Source organism: Myotis yumanensis, unplaced genomic scaffold (assembly GCF_028538775.1).
Source record: "Myotis yumanensis isolate MYYU_CA2020_CCGP unplaced genomic scaffold, mMyoYum1.0.hap1 SCAF_2, whole genome shotgun sequence".
Taxonomy (NCBI): Eukaryota; Metazoa; Chordata; class Mammalia; order Chiroptera; family Vespertilionidae; genus Myotis; species Myotis yumanensis.
In genome coordinates this window covers 98,852,252-98,875,747 of record NW_027223753.1, presented here as the reverse complement: position 1 = coordinate 98,875,747, position 23,496 = coordinate 98,852,252, and the positions used below count along the sequence as shown (strand labels likewise).

At 41.4% G+C, this 23,496-nt stretch overlaps 1 protein-coding gene across 3 annotated transcripts in view; it reads right to left on the bottom strand.

Annotated features, from left to right (window-relative positions):
- Window positions 1-23,496, bottom strand: part of EIF2AK3 (eukaryotic translation initiation factor 2 alpha kinase 3) — a 105,230-nt gene that overhangs the window by 22,019 nt on the left and 59,715 nt on the right. Inside the window, exons 8-13 of one of the 3 annotated variants that reach the window (XM_070405843.1) lie at window positions 22,974-23,096; window positions 21,450-21,679; window positions 20,987-21,096; window positions 17,005-17,127; window positions 10,221-10,370; window positions 3,655-4,432 (exon numbers count right to left, since the gene is read on the bottom strand). In XM_070405843.1, the coding sequence (XP_070261944.1) occupies window positions 3,655-4,432; window positions 10,221-10,370; window positions 17,005-17,127; window positions 20,987-21,096; window positions 21,450-21,679; window positions 22,974-23,096 (1,514 nt within the window). The remainder of the gene's footprint in view (window positions 1-3,654; window positions 4,433-10,220; window positions 10,371-17,004; window positions 17,128-20,986; window positions 21,097-21,449; window positions 21,680-22,973; window positions 23,097-23,496) is intronic. The other 2 variants (XM_070405845.1, XM_070405844.1) reach the window with 2 other exon arrangements.

The window sequence follows — 23,496 nt, the reverse complement described above, 5'->3', positions numbered from 1 at the left end:
TATTAACTCATGCAATACTCACAGCCCTACTAGTTCTATTAGTCTTTCATTTTATAGACGTGCAAACTGAGGCCCAGAGAAGTTAGGTAAACTGCCCAATGTTATCCAGGTAGTAAGTGGTGGAGCAGGGATTCAAACTCAGGCAGTCTGGTTCCATGAGAAGAGGATGTCTGCTTCAATACCACAGGTCCAGCATTTAGCATAGCATGTGCCTTATGGTAGCTAATCCCTACTGTTTGATAAATGAATAAAACAGACTGATTTTGGGTTTATGTCCAAGAGGGAAAAAGCAGGCTATCACAGAGAATAAGAGCTCTTAATTGCAACCAATGCTGCCTCTTCTAATATCCACATGCTCTCATGTATTCCAAGGCTACTGGTCTGAGTTATAAACTCTCACATGCACCTGTTGAAGAGAGAGCTAACCAAGTTTCTCATGGTCCTTAAACTCAAGTCCGCTACATGAACTCTATCATCTTCCTTCAGAGCCTACTCTCACCCCTGCTAACAGGATCACCATTTAGAGCCTTAAAATGAGGGAAAGATAGCCACTTAGCTCAGGAAATTTTATTTCCTCAGGCTTCAAATCCTGCCAGACAAGTAACACTTTATTCCCAAACTCTAAAATGCTATTAGACAGTTGTGACTTTGAAGCAATGACGTTATTGCACATAACAAAATCTATGGTAATAACCTCCTGCTCGCCCACAAATAACCTTGTGAGAGAGCTGCCTTAAATTTTACTGCTCCTGTCCTCCCATCATCTGGTGTTATTACTGAACACCATAATAGACTTCCTTTTTTTAATTTTTAGGCTCTCCAGCATCTATCCCCCTGCACTTCACCAGAAGCATCCTGACTCGACTTCAGGAACCCTTCCCAACTGTGCAGCAACCCATGGCTGCACATCCCTAGGATGCATAAACCATCAGCATAATCCTATCCCCTGACCGGGATACTGGTTTAGGAATGGGTATATGTCCTTGACTTTTCAGTTAGGAGGAAACTCAGGACTTCTGGTCAATGGTAGGGAAGAGGGATACTTTCCTCCCACGCCCTATCTCATCTTCCAAAAGACTTAAAATGTGTAGTCCTGCTAATAGTGGCAGCTGTCCTGAGAGTGTGAAGGGAAAGCCTGCCTGAAAGTGGAAACAAGAAACAGGGCAAGGAGAGGGAAGACCGTATTCTGGCCACATCACTGAAACTTTACTTGAATCTTGGACAGTTCAGTTACATGAGCCAATACATTTCATTTTTGATTAAATTGTTATAAGTGCTTTTGATTGCAAACAAGAGAATAATAAAAAAAGTTATATGAGCATATAGAATGCATCAGGCATTGTGCTAAGGAATTAATAGGTGAAAAAGACATGGCTTCTGCCCCTGTGGAAACCAGGGGATAAATAATACAACTGTGATGAGGATTATAAAGGAGAAACACCAGGTTCTGTGAGAACACTGTGTATTTAAGCAACTGAGAAAAACCCAGTGCAACTTGAGTAAAGAGAAGATTAGAAGTCAGTTGGAAGAATCAAGGGCCAGAGAGCACTGATGACAAAAATGTGACCAAAATATAAAAAGGGGAGAGGGCTTAGGAGGTTTCACAGTGAGCTCAAAGACTTAGGTCAGAATGGACAGGACACAGGGCTTTTTGACTAAGAATAAAATTATTGGGAGAATTTCTTTCTGGTTCACTAGAAATATTTAAGAGAAATTCATCTTTACAAAAGAATACTTTTTTGATATCTAGAAAAACTTGAGAAAATTAATTTTCTTGAAATTTTTTTAGTGCACAAAGAAATACAAGAAAAACCTTTAGACAACATTGTAGCATTAAACAAATATTCACCAATCCTATATAATAAAAGGTTAATATGCAAATCGACCGAACGGCAGAACAACTGCTCACTATGATGCGCACTGACCACCAGGGTGCAGACGCTCAACACAGGAGCTGCCCGCTGGTAGTCAGTGCACTCCCTCAAGGGGAGCGCTGCTCAGCCAGAAACCGGGTTCATGGCTGGCAAGTGCAGCGACAGTGGCGGGAGCCTCTCTCGCCTCCGCAGCACTAAGGATGTCCGACTGCCAGCTTGGGCCCACGAGCAGGCCTAAGTCATCAGTCGGACATCCCTTTAGGGCTCCCGGACTGCAAGAGGGCGCAGGCCGGGCTGAGGGCTCCCCACGACCAAGTGCACAAATTTCGTGCACCGGGCCTCTAGTATCTCATAAACACTGTAAAATCAGCAGAATATTCAAAATTAGTAAGAACATAATTACATGGCTTTCAACGTAACATTTTGGTTGTACAGCAAGTGTTCAGTACAAGAAGAATGTGCACATTAGACAACCAGTTCCTACCAAATGATAAAACTGTACCCATATTCCAATAGCCAACACTCACTCAAGTTAGGGACATCTAATCTCATGGAAGTTGTCTTCTCCCTTCAGACCAAAACCAACCATCTCTGAACTTCTCACTCATGCAGAATGATTCCTGGCAATTAGTTCTGGCCACATCCAGAGTGTGCTGATTAGGTATAATTCAACAACAATTACTTTAGAAAATAGGAATTATTTCTAATTTGAGTTCCTATTATTCCAAACTCTTAAAAATATATTCAAAGATTTAAAAACCCACTGCTGACTTTAAAAAGAAAATTACTCATCCAAATAGCTACTTTGGTGCCTGAAACAAGTTTGTGGTTACATAAAACAAAACTGAAAATGCCTAAAATGAGTGCAAATCTCAAGAATTTAAGCAACTTCCATCAGAAAAATATTTATGTATTCACTACACATCTATGTTTACTATGATGATCACTATGAGCATATGGAATATGGCAGAAATTAGTTACTAAAAGTTCCATAGAGGTATTTCAGAAGCACACACTGAAGACACACTGCATGTTCTAGTAGGAATCTTTGGTAATGCAGCATACTGCATGGCTACAATATTCATTACTGAAATAGAATCAAAGGTGTTAGAGCTGCAAACATCATATGGCTAACCATTCGCCACCTTTTATCATCCAGCTTCTCACCTCCTTCCCCAAAACCTAAACAGCTCAGGAAAAGGGGCAAAAAGAATGGCAACTGGCCCTAACTCAGAGCGGGCTAATGAAGGGACCTCTGTCTCTCCTTCCACTTGAGCCCTTTCAGTGTGCTACTTCAGGACACTACGGGAATCTGTGCCAGGGTTACTGAAAGCCATAGAAAATGGTATTGAATTTTACATAAGATATTTTTTCTTCAGAAGATTGGGAATGCTTTTTACTGTAAAACAAACATAAACATATTATAAAGGATAATTCATGATTTGCCCGAGATCTTTTTTATTTTTTAAATATAATTTTATTGATTTCAGAGAGGAAGGGAGAGGGAGAGAGAGAAAAGAGATCAAGCTTGCAACCTGGGTATATGCCCTGATCAGGAATTGAACCACGACCTCCTGGTTCATAGGTCGATGCTCAACCATAGGGCCTGCCTGAGTTTTTTAAATCATGAGATTTCTTATTTTTACGTTTCCAGATCTCTGCTCCCAATGCCTTCACTCTCCTCCACTCTTAGGGTACTTCCATTAAAAAGTGACAAATACTGCAAGTACTGCATAAAACGTCAGCTTGAAACCCATGGGTGAGGTTCCATAGTACCAACCTTGAGGTCCCTGTGCATGAGCCCCTTACAGTGCAGGAACTCCACCGCCTCTGCAATCTGCAGGAAGATGTGCAGGCACGTGTCCCACCCTCTTTCCTCCATGCTGCACCGGCTGTTCATCCAGTCCTTTAGATTCTCTTTTCTGCACAGCTGCATCTGAATGTAAAGATACACCTTTGGGGAACTGGGCTGCAGCTTTTCTGCAGTGTTTTTAGTGAGATCTAAACTTAAAGTGGTTGGTCTTGGAAGAGAAATAGACAAACTAGGTTCCGAAGATTTGCTACTGGAATGCTTGGCAGCAGTTAGTTTATTAGCATAATGGTTGCCAATGTGCAGTTGGTTAGCTTTGGGCTCTTCTTTACTGGATGCATTATCACAGCCTGAATCTTCAAATACTATGGAAGAGGAGGTTCTCTCCCTGGACTTTACATAAGGAGAAGCTTCAGAGGGACAAAGTTCAAAGGAGTGCCCCTCTTCACTGCCTTCCATTGTGCCATCTTCCACATCACAGTCTGTGAGGCAGCTGTCCTGGAGGTTGTGCACTGCACCCACTGATGCACTGGTGTCTCCAAGGCCTAGTCCTGAAAATTCCAGTGGAGAAAAGTTGTTCTCAGATGAACTTGTCTGACCACAGGAAATCCCTACTGAAAAAGACCTGCTTCTTTGCGGCGAAGGAGCTATGATTTCAATATGTTCCTTTGTAGAGAAAGGATCCATTCTGCGTATTTTAACCGATGGTGCATCCATTGGACTGGGAGAGCTGAGTGGCCAGTCTGTGCTAAAAGTGGGAGAAATACAAAAGGATGAGAGTAAACAAGTATTGATTAAATTATGTGAAATACACCCTTTGTTTTAAAAGCTTCAACTACAATAAAGCCAGATACCAAAACACAAGCCATGTACAGATTAAAATGAAAACATGCTACAAGACAAAGAACATCACATCACATCACATCACATCCATTCCTTCTAAAAAGCTTAATTTAGGACATTAATTTATATTTGGAACCATTATCTGGGACTGTCACACAGGAACGGTCACAGCCTTTATGTACAACACACAGCAGTGAAGGAAAACCGAGGGCAGGAACCCTTGGTGGCCGTGACTCTGAAGCCCCGGTCCCATCAGGGCCGAAGCTCACAGGCCTGGAGACAAGAGGCCACTTCACGGGATCCTTCCATGGTCTGGCTATAGCATGTGTCACTGTAGCAACTGTTGTGTCCTACTTTAAGGCAGGAATTTTATTCCACCTGATTGGTAAGCAGTCTATTTGCAATTTGCTTCCTCTTTGTTCTCACTTAGTAGTTTTTAAAAGGCCCTTCCCTCTTCCACAGCACATTTTACATAAGAATTATCTTCAGGTTGCACAAGTTTATGTATTTTTAACTGCAAACAATTAAATGCTACTTTAAAAAGGAGTCACAAATTGTTAAGTACTAAAAAATGGAATAAAAAATTTTAAATATGTAGACAGCCTAGCTGGTGCGGCTCAGTGGTTGAGCATCAACCCATGAACTAGGAGGTCACAATTAGATTCAGGGCATATGTCTGGGTTGTGGGCCTGCTCTCCAGTAGGGGGCGTGCAGGAGGCAGCTGATAAATGTTTTTCTTGTATCATTGATGTTTCTATCTCTCTCTTCCTTCCCTTTCCTTTCTGAAATCAATAAAAACATACAAAAAAAGAAAATAAATAAAATACGTAGATAAAAGCATATAATACCTCATTGAGAAAGGATTTACAGTGGTAAATCCCCTAGTGAATTACAATTTATAGAGTCCTATGACAACAGAATGGACAGCTATAATCAACAAATGACCATTTCTCTGCTCAACACATAAACACACCTGAAAGATCCATGCATTGAGACATCTGACCATGGTGAGCGTATCAGGTGAACAGGGGAGACAGGATGGGGAAGGATAAAGATAAGAGTTGCAGACCCAATCAGGCACTTGCAGGGCCCCAGCTGACACACTACCAGTGAAGGGTGATGGTGGGAGGGGCTCCCACAGGGCACACTGAAAAGGCAGAGACAGCAATTGAGGCTAGGCCAGCACACATGAGGATGAGCCCAGGGTCGGGGCAGAGAAACAGTGAAACAAATGGCAGCACTCCAAACCCATCATCATCAGACAGAGGATTCCAGATTCAGGAACCTGCCCACTGGTCCTCCTCTGGCCTACCAGCAGTAAAATCCTCACTCGGCAGATCACCAAAGGTCAGGAAAAACTTTCCAGTCTAAGTGGTCTTATACTCACTGCAGCTAAACCCATCAAAAAGAAAAAAGCCATAGATGCCTGAACCTATTTCTCCCTCCAGATGCTCCCCCACAAATCCTGTAGGCCCTGGTAGTAGCCTTGTCCACTCAGATAGGCTCCGCCTGCAACTTCTCGCTACAGAGAGAAGGCAGTGGAAACAAGGCCAAGAGACTTATAGAGACCCATCACATCCCACCACAGGGGTGGTGCCTGGAGACCAGGGCAACCACTTCATAAGGGCATCACCCACCTCCTCAGAAATATGGGCTTTTTCACAGCCAAGGCCACACTACCCTAGAGATAACCCTAAAGACAGGTAAGAAAAAATTAAAACTTGTGCTTCAGCACCACCTTCTGGAAAACAAAAGAAAGACATCTACTTATCAACCTGCTGCTAAACAGTGAAGAGTAAAATACTTTAAAAAAAAAAAAAAAAAGATTTCATTTCCATAAATTCCAAGGCAGAAAAATAATCTATCAATCACAACAAATAATCAAGGTAACAAAGAAGTTCAGAAAGAAAATGAAAAATCTCCAGAAAATAAACTTAAAGACTTGGAAGTCTATGATTTAAGTGACAGAGAATTCAAGATTGCAGTTCTGAAAAATCTCAACGAGATACAAGAAAACTCAGAGGAGTAATTCAAAGAGCCACAGAAATAAAATCAACAGATAAAAAGAGTCCCTCACCAAAGAGCCTGAAACTATAAAAAAAGAACCAATCAGAAATTTTTAATCTGAAGAACTCAGTAAAAATCTAGAACTGAGCTCTAGCTGGTTTGGCTCAGTGGATAGAGCATTAGCCCACAGACTGAAGGGTCCCAGGTTTGATTCCGGTCAAGGGGACATGCTCTGGTTGTGGACTCGATCCCCAGTAGGGGGGTGTGCAGGAAGCAGCCGATCAATGATTATCATCATTGATGTTTCTCTTTCCCTCTCCCTTCCTCTCCGAAATCAATAAAAAATATATTTTAAAAAATCCAGAACTGAGACACGTAACGTAAAAAGAGAGGAAACAGAGGACAAAATCATAGAATAACAGGAACACAAGGATAAAAAAAAAACAATGGAGACACAGAACTACCAGAAAACAAAAGATAAAATGGAGATAGGATAGCTTCATACATCCATAATCACCCTAAATGTAAATGGACTGAACTCACCAATTAAAAGGCACAGAGTAGTGGGATGGTTTGTTTTGTTTTGTTTTTTAAAAACACCGAACTATATATGCTTGCTGTTTTTAGGAGACACATTTCAACTGCAAAGACAAACAAAGATTCAAAGAGAAGGGGTGCAAGATGATACTCAAGCAAATGGCATCCAGAAGAAAGCAGGTATAGCCATAATTATGTCAGACAAAATAGATTTCAAGATAAAAAAGGTAACAAGAGACAAAGATGGACATTGTATAAAGATGAAGGAGACAATACATCAAGAAGACATAATGTTTATTAATAAATATGCATTCAACCTGGAGGCACCAAAATATATAAAGCAACTACTAACAGAACTAAAGGGAGAAACTGACAAAAATACAATTATAATTGGGGAACTAAAACCCCACTGAGAACAATGGATAGATCATCCAAACAGAAAATCAAAACAGCTTTAAATAACACATTAAACCAAAAGAACATAATATTTACAGAGCTTTTCATCCCAGAACACCAGATTATACATTCTTCTCTAGTGCACAGAGAACATTCTCAAGGATAGACCGACCATATTATATTGGGGCACAAAACTAATTTCAACAAATTTAAGAAGACTGAAATTATACCAAGCATATTCTCTGACAATAACAATTTGAAACTGGAAGTCAACTGCTAAAAGGAAGCTGAGAAAACCACAAACATGTGGACATTAAACAACATGATACTAAACAACTACTGGGTAAAAGAAGAAATAAAAGGAGAGCTCAAAAGATACACAGAGTCAAATGAGAATGACAATAGGAAATATCAAAATTTGGGGGATGAAGCAAAAGCAGTAATAAAAGTTTATAGCATTACAGGCCTACCACAAGAAACAAGAAAAATCTCAAATAAACAACCTAACATTTCACCTTAAAGGAATAGAAAAATAACAAAGCTGAAAGCCAGTAGAAGTAAGGAAATAAAAATTAGAGCAGAATTAAACAGAAAACAAAAGACAATAGAAAAATAATGCAAGAACTGATTCTTTAAAAGAATTAATAAAATTGACAAACCTCTAACTATAGATGCAAAAATCACTGACAAAAGAGAAAAGTCTCAAACAAACAAAATCATAAATGAAAGAGAAGTTACAACAGACACTACAGAAATACAAAAGACTATACAAGCATACCACGAAAGGCTGTACGTCATCAAATTCAATAACCTAGAATAAATGGACAAGTTCTTGGGACTATATAAACTTCCTAGACTGAATTATGAAGAACTGGAAATTCTAAACAGACTGAATTAAAACAGTCATCAAAAACTGTCCGAAAATAAAACTCTATGACTAGATGGCTTCACTAGTGAATTCCACCAAACATTCAAAGAAGATTTATTACATATCCTCCTCATACACTTCCAAAAATCTGGAAAAGAGGCAAAAATTCCTACCTCATTTTATGAAGCTAAAAATATTATTCCGATTCCAAAATCTGGCAAGGATACCACACACACAAATTATAGACCAATATCTCTGATGAATACAGATGCAAAAATCCTAAACAAAACACTAGCAAATCTACTTATATAAAAACCCTGGGTGTAACATCACGACCGACCAAGGCTCGACCAACCGGAAGGAAGTCAGTCCTGAAGGGGTTGTCTTGGCAACGGCTATGCCCTCCCCGAGCTGTTTCCCGGAGCTGTTTCTGGCGAGGGCAAGGTTTGAGGCAGGAACTGGCCCTCGGAGTGTGGACCCACTGAGTCCTGGGTCCTCTTAGCAACAGTTGCGCACCCCCCCCCCCCCCCCCCCCCCCCCCGCCCCAAGCTGTTTCTAGCAAGGGCGAGGTTTGAGGCAGGAACTGGCCCTCGGAGCGTGGAGGCATATCTTTATAAAGTTTTAATATAGTATATTAGAGGTCGTGGTGGTAGTTTTACCCACAGCGTCTACAGGATTTGCTGCAAATTTACTTCTCGGTGGAAGCACCTTTCATTCCCCATATAAATTACCGATTCCATTAAATGAAACTTCAATTTCTAGACTCGATATAAACAGTGAAGTTGCTAAAACTATTAAAAAGGCCCAACTTCTCATTATTGATGAATGCACCATGGCATCCAGTCATGCTATAAATGCCATAGATAGATTACTAAGAGAAATTATGAATCTGAATGTTGTACTTGGTGGGAAAGTTCTCCTTCTTGAAGGGGATTTTCGACAATGTCTCAGTATTGTACCACATGCTATGCAATCAGCCATAGTACAAATGAGTTTAAAGTACTGCAATGTTTCAGAAAGTTGTCTCTTACAACAAATATGAGATCAGAGGATTCTGCTTATAGTGGATGGTTAGTAAACTTGTAGATGGCAAACTTGATAGCAGTTTTCATTTAGGAATGGATATTATTGAAATCCCCTGTGAAATGATTTATAATGGATCTATTATTGAAGCTACCTTTGGAAATACTATATCTATAGATAATATTAAAAATATATCTAAACATGCAATTCTTTGTCCAAAAAATGAGCACACTCAAAAAGTAAATGAAGGAATTTTGGATATACTCGATGGAGATTTTCACACATATTTGAGTGATGATTCCATTGATTCCACAGAAGATGCTGAAAAGGAAAATTTTCCCATCGAATTTCTTAAATAGTATTACTCCTTGGGGAATGCCATGTCATAAATTAAAATTGAAAGTGGGTGCAATCATCATGCTATTGAGAAATCTCAATAGTAAATGGGGTCTTTGTAATGGTACTAGATTTATTATCAAAAGATTACGACCTAACATTATCGAAGCTGAAGTATTAACAGGATCTGCAGAGGGAGAGGTTGTTCTGATTCCAAGAATTGATTTGTCCCCATCTGATACTGGGCTCCCATTTAAATTGATTCGATGACAGTTTCCTGTGATGCCAGCATTTGCGATGACTATTTGCTGTTTCCTTACCAGAAACAGCTTGGGGAGGGCGCAGCTGTTGCTAAGAGGACCCAGGACTCAGTGACGAGAGAACGTTCCAAAACATGATGAGAATAGTAATCTGCTGTTATTTTTTAGGAAATCATCTGTAAGTTATAGAAATATCTTGTTTGCATAAACAAAAAACTAACCTGAAAGGATATACTAGTTTTTGAATCTATGTCTAACAATGTTACCTTTCATCTTTCAGCCAAATTTCATCCATTTTTTCTTGCCATTTCTCTGGTGGTGCTTCCAACCAAGCATTGAAATACCTGACAATGCCTGGGTGTTCCAGCTTGGCTAAGGCTTTAACTTCTCGCATTACCTTCTCCCGAGCCAATTCCCTTAAAAAAAATAAAGAGGACATGTTTAGTGTTTTGTTTTCTTTTTTGCTACAAGCACATCTATTGCTTCATTTAAAAATAAAAAAGCTGTCCTGGCTCACTAAAAATGGATGACTACAGACCTTTAAAGATTATTGCTTAATGTTTTTTAATGAAGAGGAGGGTGAATAGGAACAAAGTCAAGTGTTCAGAAAACAGAGCTCAGGAGGATGGAGAATGACCACCCAACAGGGAACATATTACAATTCGAATAGCTTCTCCTAGTAAGTTTGTTTAAAGCAAGCCTCAACCAATGACTATCACAGGCAATGAAGTTTAACTTAAAAGCATCTGGATTTGAAGTTTACTGGGACAGCTTTCAGATGGATGTAATCTCATTATTTCTAAGGATCCCGCTCTCACCTGAAACAACCTAAGTACAAGTTATATTCTCTTCCTGCCCCAGGAGGTGGTCAGCTACTCCCACTTTTCTCCTGTGCTTTGTGGTTGCTGTCCCCTCTCTGAGAATCCTGGTATGCTTCTGAATTCAACTTCTAGGTCCTCACATTCAGCTAGTTATCAAATTCGATTAGCTCCTCCTTTTCAATTCTTTACACTCATTCCTTTCTCATCTGTCCCCACTAATGTTCTGAATCTTAAGACTAAACTTTTACAAAAATAAATCTTTCAACTAACATTCTCATCTATGACCTTTTCCTCACATCAACCATCTACACACCCTCTCCAGTCACCTCCACTTTGAGCACGTCATTCTTCTGTTCAAAGGCACAACTGTCTATGAAATAAAATCTAAACTCCTTTGCTTGACAATTAAGGTGCTGCAAACCATCTTTTCTATCCTCTCTTCCACCCCCGCTTCTTACCTTTTGCTCCACCCTTGCCAGAACAGTCCCTGGTCCTTTACCACCTGAGTGCCTGCCTACAGCCTTTGCTTAGGCCTCTTCATGTACTTGGCCATCCCTCCCCTATGCATCTGGCTACTGAGGGACAGGCTACTCTTTTTTTTTTAAGACATTATTTTTATTGATTTTAGAGAAGAAGGGAGAGGGAGAGAGAGATAGAAACATCAATGATGAGAGAGAATCATTAATCGTCTACCTTCTGCATGCAGCCTACTGGGGATGGAGCCTGATACCCAAGCATGTGCTCTTGACTGGAATTGAACCTGGGACCCTTCAGTCCGCAGGCCAACGCTCTATCCACTGAGCCAAACAAACTAGGGCAGAAAAAATACTCTTGAATATTCAGTGCAGATATCACTACCCCAATAAAGCTTGCCTTCCTTGACTGCCATTCAGCTACATTTTTGCTTTTTCCATGAGAAGACACTTACTTAGCCAAGTTATGGGTCACAATCTTCCTTGCATTGTAATTATCTGAGTACATATACAAAATCCTCAAGTAGTTACAGGTTCTTGAGTATGTAAATATTTAAACTACTCAACAATTATACACCAAAGGAAGGCATTAGTTCCACAGTATCAAACCATCCCATTCCCGTGTCCCTATCTGTTGGATAAATATCCAATTACCAGTTAGGACAGCTCAGTAATTAGTGCACATTTAATCAAGAATCCATGCTAAGTAAAATAAGCCAGTCAGAGAAAGATAAGCACCATATGATTTCACTCATATGTGGAATCTAAAGAATAAAATAAGCTAGCAAACAAAACAGAAACAGACTCATAGATAGAGAACAGACTGACAACTGTTAGAGGGGAAGGGGGTTGGGGGGCTGGGTGAAAAAAGTGAAGGGACTAAGCAAACAAACAAGAACAACAACAACTCACAGATAGAGAAAACAGTATGGTGATTATCACAGGGAAAGGGGGGTAGGGGAGGTAGAAGACAATAAAGTGGATAAATGGTGACGGAAGGAGACTTGACCTGAGGTAGTGAAAACACAATACAATATATAGATAATATATTATAGAAATGCACACCTGAAACCAATATAATTATATTAGCCAATGTCACCCCAATAAAATTAAATAAGAATTTTTTTAAAAAGGAAAAAGAGTCCATAAGAGCCTTCTATAATATGTGGAAAGGAAGGTATTACTGAAAGCTCATCATCTTAAATATCATGCTGTTCTGAGTCAGAAATTTTACTTCTAGGAATCTGTCCCAAGGAAAAGATATGACCAAATCCTATATAATAAAAGCCTAATATGCTAAGTGTCCAGTCATCCGTTCAACCAACCAAAGCATAATATGATAATGATAACTAGAGGCTCGGTGCAAAAATTCGTGCGGGGGGGGGGGGGGGGGGTTGTCAGTCCAGCCTGCACCCTCTCCAATCTGGGATCCCTCTCACAATCCCGGACTGCTGGCTCCCAACCGCTTGCCTGCCTGCCTGCCTGATCACCCTCTAACCACTCCCCTGACAGCCTGATCGACACCTGACTGCTACCCTGCCAGTCCGATTGCCCCTAACTGCCCTCCCCTGCCAGCCCAACTGCCCCCAACTGCCCTCCCCTGCTGGCCTGATCACCTCCAACTGTCTTCCCTTGCAGGCCTGGGTCCCCCCCAACTGCCCTCCTCTCCCGGCCCGGTAACCCCTAACTGCCCTCCCCTGCTGGCCTGATTGTCCACAACTGCCCTCCCCTGCTAGCCATCTTGTTGCGGCCATCTTTGACCACATGGGGGTAGTCATCTTGTGTGTTGGAGTGATGGACAATTTGCATATTACCTCTTTATTATATACTAGAGGCCCGGTGCACAAAAATTTGTGCACTCGGGGGGGAGGGGGGGTCCCTCAGCCCGGCCTGTGCCCTCTCGCAATCTGGGACCCCTCAGGAGATAACAACCTGCTGGCTTAGGCCTTTTCCCGGGTGGCAGAGGGCAGGCCCAATCCCTAGGTGCAGCCCCTGGTCGGGCTCAGAGCAGGGCCGATTGGGGAGTTGGGGCGCCGCCCCCTGTCATGCACAGAGCAGGGCGGATTGGGAGGTTGCAATGCCACCCCTAGTCATGCTCAGGGTAGAGCCGATTGGGGGGTTGGGGCACCGCCCTCTGTCACACTCAAGGTAGGGTCAATGGGGAGGTTGAGGCGCCACCCCGTCATGCACAGAGCAGGGCCCATCAGGGGGTTGGGGAGCTCCCCCGTCACACACAGAGTAGGGCCGATAGGGGAGTTGGGGCACCGCCCCCTGTCACACACAGAGCAGGGCAGATCAGGCGGATCAGAGCTGCACCCTGTCACACTCAGGGCAAGGCCCGTGGAGGGGGGTTGGGGTGCCACCCTCTATCACCCACAGAGCAGGGCTGATCAGGGAGTTGGGGCGCCACCACTGTCACACTCAGGGCAGGGCCGATGGAGAGGTTATGGCTCTACCCTGTCACACACAGAGCAGGGCCTGTGGGGCGGGGGGGGGCGGGGGGGGGGAGGTTGGGGCGCCTCCCCCTGTCACACACAGAGCAGGGCCGATCAGGGGGTTGGTGCGCCGCACCCTGTCAAACACAGAGCCGCAGGGCGATCAGGGGATTGGGGAGCTCCCCCCATCAGGCACAGAGCAGGGCTGATCAGGGGGTTGGGGCGCCTTCCCCTGTCACGAACAGAGCAGGGCAGATAGGGAGGTTGTGGCCCCGCCCCCTGTCACACACAGAGCCACAGGGCGATCAGGGGTTTGGGGAGCTCCCCCCTGTCACACACAGAGCCGCAGGGCGATCAGCGGATTTGGGAGCTCCCCCCTATCAGGCACAGAGCAGGGCTGATCAGGGGGTTGGGGCACCATCCCCTGTCACGAACAAAGCAGGGCAGATAGGGAGGTTGTGGCCCCGCCCCCTGTCACACACAGAGCCGCAGGGCAATCAGGGGGTTTGGGCACTGCCCCCTGTCACGCTGATCCCGGTGCCGGGAGGCCTTGGAGATCCACTGATCCCAGTGCTGGGAGGCATATTACCCTTTTACTATATAGGATAGAGGCCTGGTGCACGGGGGGGGGCCGGCTGGTTTGCCCTGAAGGGTGTCCTGGATCAGGGTGGGGGACCCCACTGGGGTGCCTGGCCAGCCTGGATGAGGGGATGATGGCTGTTTGCAGCTGGTCACACACTCTTCAGGGTGGGGGTCTCCACTGGGGTGCCTGGCCAGTCTGGCTGAGGAGCTGAGGGCTGTTTTCAGGATGGCGGGTGACTGATGCTCCCAACTACTCCTTTTTTTCTTTCTTTTTTATTCTGGGCCAGCTTTAGCTCTGAGGCTTGGCTCCAGCTCTTAGGCCTTGGCTGCTGAAAGCAGGTATCTCGTTTGTTTGGGTTCTATAATCGAAACACTGTTTCAACTCCAGCTCTGAGATCCTGGCTGGCTGAAAGCAGGTTTCTGGGGTTTTGTTTAGCTTCTATATTTGTAACAATGTTTCAAACTGCAAGCTCAGAGGCCCCGCAGTCGCAGGCGGGGAACGTTGGAGTCCTCCGTCACTGAAGCAAGCAAGCCTCCTGTTAGCTTCAAGGTGCCTGGCTGCCGGCCGCCATCTTGGTTGGCAGTTAATTTGCATATCGCCCTGATTAGCCAATGGGAAAGGTGGCGGAGTGACACCAATTTGCATGTTTCTCTTTTATTAGTGTAGACTAGAGGCCTGGTGCACAAAAATTTGTGCACTTGGGGGCAGGGTCCCTCAGCCCAGCCTGTGCCCTCTAGCAGTCTGGGACCCCTCGGGGGATGACCACCTGCTGGCTTAGGCCTGCTCCCCGGGGGATTGGGCCTAAGATGGCAATCAGACATCCCTCTGGCAGCCCGGCAGCCCTTGGGGGATGTCCACTTGCCAGCGGGGAGCAGACCTAAGCTGCAGTCGGACATCCTTAGCACTACTGAAGCAGGAGAGGCTCCCACCATCACCGCTGTACTGGCAGCCATCAGCCTGGCTTGTGGCTGAGCAAAGCTCCCCCTGTGGGAGCGCACTGACCACCAGAGGGCAGCTCCTGCATTGAACGTCTGCCCCCTGGTGGTCAGTGTGTGTCATAGTGACCAGTCATTCCCAGTTGTTCTACTGTTAGGGTCAGTTTGCATATTACCCTTTTACTATATAGGATAGAGGCCTGGTGCACAGGTGGGGGCCGGCTGGTTTGCCCTGAAGGGTGTCCCAGATCAGGGTGGGGGTCCCACTTGGGTGCCTGGCCAGCCTGGGTGAGGGGCTGATGGCTGTTTTCAGGCTGGCCACACCCCCTTCAGGGTGGGGGTCCCCACTGGGGTGCCTGGCCAGTTTGGGTGAGGGGCTGAGGGCCATTTTCAGGCTGGCCTGTGACTGAAGCTCCCAGCCTCTCCTTTTTATCTTTTTCTTTTTTTTGATTCTGGGATTTATTTACCTTCTATAATTGAAACTCTGTTGCCTTCACTGGCGCTCCCAGCTCTGAGGCCGCGGCTGGCTCAAAGCAGGTATCTGGGGTTTGTTTAGCTTCTATAATTGAAACTTTGTTGCTTTTGGAGCTGTTGCTTTCGGAGCTTAGAGCCGGGCCGCAGCAGGCAGTAAACCTTGGCTTCCTCCATCACTGGAGCAAGCAAACCTCCTGCTCGCTTCAGCTGCGTGGCTCCCGGCCGCCATCTTTGTTGGCAGTTACTTTGCATATCTCGCTGATTAGCCAATGGGAAGCGTAGCGGAGGTACGGTTAATTACCCTTTTTGTCTTTTATTAGATAGGATGATATGCCAAGCTCGCTCAATTGCTTACTATGTTGTGCACTGACCAGCAGGGGGCAGACACTCCGACTGGTAGGTTAGCTTGCTGCTGGGGTCCAGCTGATTCAGACTGAGCAAGACAGGCCGGACATGCCCTGGAGCCCTCCTATAGTCCCTCCCCAGCTGGCCAACCCCTGCGTCCTCCCCAGCCCCGATTGTGCACTGGTGGGGTCCCTCAGCCTGGCCTGTGTCCTCTTGCAATCCGGGACCCCTTGGAGGGTGTCAGAGAGCCAGTTTTGGCCCGATCTCACAGGCCAGGCTGAGGGGCCCCACTGGTGCATGAATTCGTGCACAGGGCCTCTAGTATTTATATAAAAGATGAACACTGAAAAGTTATTTTTAATTGCACAAATTGGAAACTTAAATGTTGAACAATAACAAATGATTAAACATAATATGGCACATGTATTAACTGGACTATTATCCAGCTATAAAATACTTTCAACGTATTTTAACATTTTAATAAAATACTAGTACTCTTATTAACATGGAAAATGTTGAGGATACGATGCAAGAGATGAAACTATACTGGATTGATAATTAGGTAAACTTATGACAAGAAAAAAAATCAAAAGGAATACTCTAAAATGTTAATAGTGGTTATTACTGAGTAGAAAAAAAAATGGAAATTTTTATTTTAATACTTTTCCTTATTTTCCACAATAAATATAGATGTTTTTAAATGATGCTAAGTTTTAAAATCTATAGGTATTAAAATTACTACAGGAAAATTCTGAGTTGTTAAAATTTTAAAAAAAGGGCATATTTTAAAAAGTAGATTCAATGCAACCAAAGTAGATCACATCTTTTAGACAACTGGTTACCTGGTAGCACTTAGAACATAAGATTCAGTAGTTTAGAAACTGTTTTCTATAGTTTCTCTGGAGTATAGTAAGAAGGACATACTGCCTATAGGTTAAGTTATACAGTTCTAACTCCAAGTTGATTAAAAGTACCATACATTACCTGTTGGGGAGACGAATTCTCTTGATAGCATAATTGCAGTCATCTACTTTGTTTCTAGCTTCAAAGACAACTCCAAACCCACCACGACCCATGCACTGAATTGGTTCAAAATCTGTTAGGTATCTTAAAAAAAATTAATTAAGTAGTTTTACATTTTATAGTGTGGTAATAATCACTTCAATCTTATTTTATGATATTTAAAATGTATAAATTCAGAAAATCTGATAGAACATATTAATAAAAAGTGTTAAATTCTACTAATTGCATTCTTTGTTCTTCTGGTTGTATAAATTAAGCAAACACATTCTAATTTTTTCCTTAGAAAATTTATAAAAATATAAAAGCTTCTGCTTCATTGGGAATCACTTGTTAATCCCTTGTTCTTAAAGCAACTGTAGTACTGTTCTGACTTATCCAATATTTTTTATCATCTACCAAAATATTCCATTCTTACTTCTCTAACCTTTTACCTCCTGTGGTATTCTGTACGCAATTAAAAAATGTATTTTAATCTTATGTCAGTGCCTGATACTTTTATGGAACAAATCTAATCAATCCTATTATAATTAAGTACTTTTCAAGCCAGAAATTGCTCTAGGAACCAAAACTATCTGTAATGGGCTGGGTTGCCTCATGACTCAGTATGCTCATATCTAAAAGTATTCAGACAGAAGCTAACTCACCATCAGTTACTTACAGATGGACCTCCACACTGTAGCCTATTTCCCACTTTGTACTTATGAAACTATCTTCCTTCATTCTGCTAATCTCTGTAAGCCCTTCTTACACACCCCAGTCTTAATGTTCTTGCAGCACTTTGCATACAGTACTTTGAACTATTTAAACTTAATCCCAACATTTTGCAGTTATTTGTATGCAGTTCACTCTCCCACTGCCACTGTATTGCGGGGGCCTTGCAGGCAGGAGCACCTTCTCATTTCTCTTTGTATTTTCAGAGCATGAGCTTACCTGGCAAATAGAAGGTCTAGCAAATATCTACTGAATAATGCATGAATTAATCAAAATAAAAAGCTTCTGCACAGCAAAAGAAACCATCAACAAAACAATGAGAAAACCCACTGCGTGGGAAAACATATTTGCCAGTATCATATCTGATAAGGGCCTAATCTCCAAAATTTATAGGGAACTCATACAACTTAACAAAAGGAAGATAAACAATCCAATCAAAAAATGGGCAAAGGAGTTAAATAGACACCTTTCAAAAGAGGACATTCAGAAAGCCAAGAGACATATGAAAACATGCTCAAAGTCACTAATCATCCGAGAGATGCAAATCAAAACAACAATGAGGTACCATCTTACACCTGTCAGACTGGCTATCATCAACAAATCAACAAACGACAAGTGCTGGCAAGGATGTGGAGAAAAAGGAACACTCGTGCACTGCTGGTGGGAATGCAAACTGGTGCAGCCACTATGGAAGACAGTATGGAGTTTCCTCAAAAAACAAAAAATGGAACTCCCATTTGACCCTGTGATCCCACTTCTAGGAATATATCCCAAGAAACCAGAAACACCATTCAGAAAGGATATATGCACCCCTATGTTCATAGCAGCACAATTCACCATAGCTAAGATCTGGAAACAGCCTAAGTGCCCATCAGTAGATGAATGGATTAGAAAACTTTGGTACATCTACACGATGGAATACTATGTTGCTGTAAAAAAGAAGGAACTCTTACGATTTGCAACGGCATGGATGGAACTGGAGAGCATTATGCTAAGTGAAATAAGCCAGTCAATGAAGGAAAAATACCACATGATCTCACACATTCATGGATAATAGAGACCATTATAAACCTTTGAACAATAATAGATACAGAGGCAGAACTGCCTCAAACAGATTGTCAAACTGCAGCGGGAAGGCCAGGGAGGGTTGGGGGGCAGGAGGGAGGGGGGTAAGAGATCAACTGAAGGACTTGTATGCATGCATATAAGCATAACCAATGGACATAAGACACTGGGGGGTGGGGGAGACCAGGGGATTGTCAAGGGCGGGGAAAAAAAGGGACACATATGTAATACCCTTTGTAATACTTTAAGCAATAAAAAAATTAAAAAAATAAAATAAAAAAATAAGTGAATAAAGTTAACCTTCCAGCCACATGGAGGAAGAGTTGAATTAGATCATATTTTATATCTCTTATAAGGCTAAATTTACTACTTTATGATTAGCACACTCAAGTTAATTTAGTAGTTGGCTCAGCTGGTTAGAACATGGAGTTTAGGAGTAGAGGGTAATAGATTCCAACCCTCCATGGACCAATTACCTTCACAGAGAATGAAGAGTAAAAATATGTACCCCCTAAAAATAGCTAGTCAAGGTACTTCAGTACAAATCCATCTCCCCAACTGCAAAAGCCCATGAAGTTCGTATCATACTCCTGGAGGGCCAATTGAATTATTTTCCTATGTTAGAGAAAACACCCATATGAAAATGGATATATCTTCTGAAAAGAAAAACATCTTATATATGCTTGTAGACTCTATAAATATATGTACCAGCTTGCCTAAGGTCCCAACTGATAAACGAAAAGTTGGGACTGGGATTCAGGACTGAAACCAGAACATGTACTCTTAATAATATAGTATACACTCAACATACATTAGGTATTATTACAGAACTCCTACATTTAAAAAAAAATCAGCTCTACTCTTCAAAATGAATAATATTAAAGGAAAATTAAGTCATTCAACTTTAGAATACATTACTCTGATTCTCTTCACAACAGCCTTACAAATATATTTATACACCATACCTCACTCCTCCTCCTGTCTCTATCCACCTAACTCTTACTTATGATTTAAAGTTCAATTAAAATGTGGCCTCACAGCTGACCAATGATTCTCTCTCATCATTGATGTTTCTATCTCTCTCTCTCTCCCTCCCTATCTGAAAAAATAAAATAAAATTATATATATATATATATATATATATATATATATAAAATGTGGCCTCATTTATGATGCCCTCTTGAATCATCACAACCAGAGTTAGTCACTTAACTCATGACTTTTTCTCATATGTTTGTTTTTTTTACCCAGTATTATCTCCCCCATAGATTTTTAAGTTTCTCCAGGATAGGCTCAGTCTTTCTATTTCTCTCAAAGCCTGAAATACTGCCCTACACAGTGTTCAAAGTAAATGCTGAATAAACAATGAATGGCTCCATAGCAGATTACCCATCAGGAGTTGTTGGATCCCTCGTTCTCCACCCCTTCTCTCACTGCCTACTGGTACTGCTGGCCACTGACGCAATAGTCAGCATCTTCATTAGCAAGGGTCTTAAGACCCTTACCATTCGTTAGTCACTTAGTAAATTTTACTTTAAGAAGCTAGCAGTTAAGGCCAGCTAGTGTGGTTCAGTGGTTGAGCATCGATCTATGAACCAGGAGGTCATGGTTCGATTCCCCGTCAGGACACGTGCCTGGGTTGCGGGCTCGATCCCCAGTGTGGGGTCTGCAGGAGGCAGCTGATCAATGATTCTCTCATCATTGATGTTTCTATCTCTCATTCCCTCTCCCCTCCTCTCTGAAATCAATAAAAAAAATATTTTTTTAAAAAACTAGCAGTTAAACTTCTGTAACACTCTATTTCTATCCATTTTAGGGTACATACCACTTTGTTTTTAAATATATATTTTTATTATTTGAGAGGAAGGAAGAAGGGGAGAGAGATAGAAACATCAATGATGAGACAGAATCATTGATCAGCTGTCTCCTGCATGCCCCCTATTGGCATATGCCCCAACCGGAATTGAACCGTGACCTCCTGGTTCATAGGTCCATGCTCATTTGAATAAGTTTAAGTGACTTGAGGGTTAAGTCTACATTTTATTTACCTATTCACACATTAAAAAAATAGTTAAACAAGATCTTACTTTGTAGGTCATTTCTTAGATCCAAATAGTCGCCACCAGAAGCTACAGCATACATACATATTTTATGACAAGACTCTTACCGTGATATATATCCAGAATTTTTCATGTCATTCCAGCTGTCATTAGCTTCTCCACTTACAGAATCATATTTACTTTCAGTTTGACACTGAGTTTCAGATTCCTTCCTTTGCTGATAAGGTGGGGGGAGGGGAGACATCACTATTAGTACAAATCTGAATTAAAGTTAGCTAATTACCTTAAGCTATAAAATAACATTGAAAAATAAATAAATAATATTGAGAAAAAGAAAAGCGTTATAAGAACACAAAATACCACATCTACCTTGTGAAATGGAAGGGAAATGAAACGGATGGGAGCCAGACTGCAATGGTTGAGGAGTAAACAAAAGATAAGGAAGTGGAAACAGCATGTGGGAAACAATGACTTTATAGTAAAACTTAAGTAAATGTACCCCCCAAATACACACATTTATTTTTGAAACTCCCAACGCTGAAATAAATTAGATTCTAAAATATGTCTTACTCTGTGAGGATGAGGATGGAAAAGTCTGTGCACAATAAAAGTTGTTGCTATGATACAGAACAGAATAGTCCCGGCTATTTCTTTCCACCAGTGTAGGAGGAGAACAGGGTCCTTTCTGCGGACATTCTTGCTGTAGTCTGGGCTCTTCAGAACTCGGACTGTGATCTGGGTGCTCCCTATGCTCCGTCTGCTCCTGTCCCTCTGGTAGTATGGTAGATAATAACCATTATCTGCAAAAACAAACATTAAAAGGTTGTTTTAATTTTTAAAAAGATAAACCAAAGTAGATTCATCTTTATTTACTAAAAATTATCAATTTTCCTATGACTTATCACATTAATTCCTTTTGTAAAAGTCTCATTTCTTCTTTAACACATTTGATAGCCTCATTGATCTGATTTTTTCTTTTTTATTATGCAAATATATTTTCCTTTATTCCATAAGCATTATAAATTTTCTTTACACTGAATAATAAAACTAGAAAAAATGTAAGGGGCATCCCACTGATTACCTCATTAATAATTAAATCCTTTAAATGCAAGAAAATAATTAGACAGTACTCAACTTCCTTGAAGGATTTTAAACTTTACTTTCATTTAGTGTCAATCAAATGCCAGATTTTACCATGAATCATTCCTCACAGGCTGGAAGGAAAACATCTCTATTATACTCCTTGGTTCATTCCACGCTGAGTTTGTCTCCAATATTGAATTTTGTGGGCAGATTACAGTTTTCTCTAACCCGGAATTTTGATCAAATCAGATAAAGGCTGCTGCTTCTAGTTCAGAGCCCTCTGTTTTGTTTTGTTTTTATCAATTTAAGTTCTACAATCATTTCCCAGTCCTAGCATCTAAGGTTACTGATGAGGAATCTATGTTTTGTCTAATGCAGATTGAGGACTTTTTTATATCTAACTGTCCAAAAGACTTTCGTATGTAAATATATCCTTAATTTTAAATACATAGGAATGTATTTCATGCCAAGGTTCACCTATTCTTGACTTTTGCAATAATTTGGTCTGCAAACAAAATTAAAACTTCATTTTACAGCATTTTCACATAGCTCTATGCAAACACCTGTTTTCTTCATTATACTGACTGCTTTTATATTGACTACATTATACAGGCTGATAATTGAATAATAACTAGTAAGAAGAACTAATGCTTACTGAATACTTATTTGCCAGGTACGGTGTTAACACTGTATGTGCATTATCTCATTTAGATCTCACAACACCCCAAGAAACAGACACGAGGGTCGCCATCCTTGTTTTACAGGTGAAGGAACCAAGACAGTAAAGTTAGGTGCCCATCTCAGTATGTGGCAAAACTAATTGGAACCTTGGCAACTGACTTTGGAGTTTGCACCTTGGCCAACATTCACAATATTGCCTTTCATGGTATTTTATTTTCTACCCCTCAAATGACTATCTTTCATTTGAATTCTATTAATTAATTTCAAATTAATACATAAAATAAATTAGAAACAAAACAGCATTTTCAATCCAAGCGTAATCACACTTACCATATGGATACTGCAAGATTGAAAGTGCGCCATTACTGTACTCTTCATGAGAAAACTTATCATTACTAAGACATTTGTCAAATTCATCAGACCCTACCAAGATAGGAGTTCTCGAAGGAGAATCTAAAAGAAAATGTAAAAGCTTAACTGCTATGACTTTCATGAAAATGCATGTACCTCATTCATTAAAAAAACAGCAATTTAACCACAGTTTAATTCAAACATAGAAGTCAAACAAATGGCTCAAGGTTCTTTCCCTTAAAAAGCAGTCTTGTAGAGAAGACGAATCTTATAAACAACTAATTAAAAGCATGTGATAAAAAATATACATAAGGGACAAAAAGATAACTGAAGAAGTAGGTAGCCTAGTATTTGATTTTAATTCATTAAATGTTTCAAAAAATATGATATGACCAGATAATTTTCTCATAAATATTCTTGATATAGGTAGGTTAAGAGCTGACACACAGGCATGGTTGGTGAATGGTTAAGAGTTTTTCTAAATTGTACAGAGAAATATTTT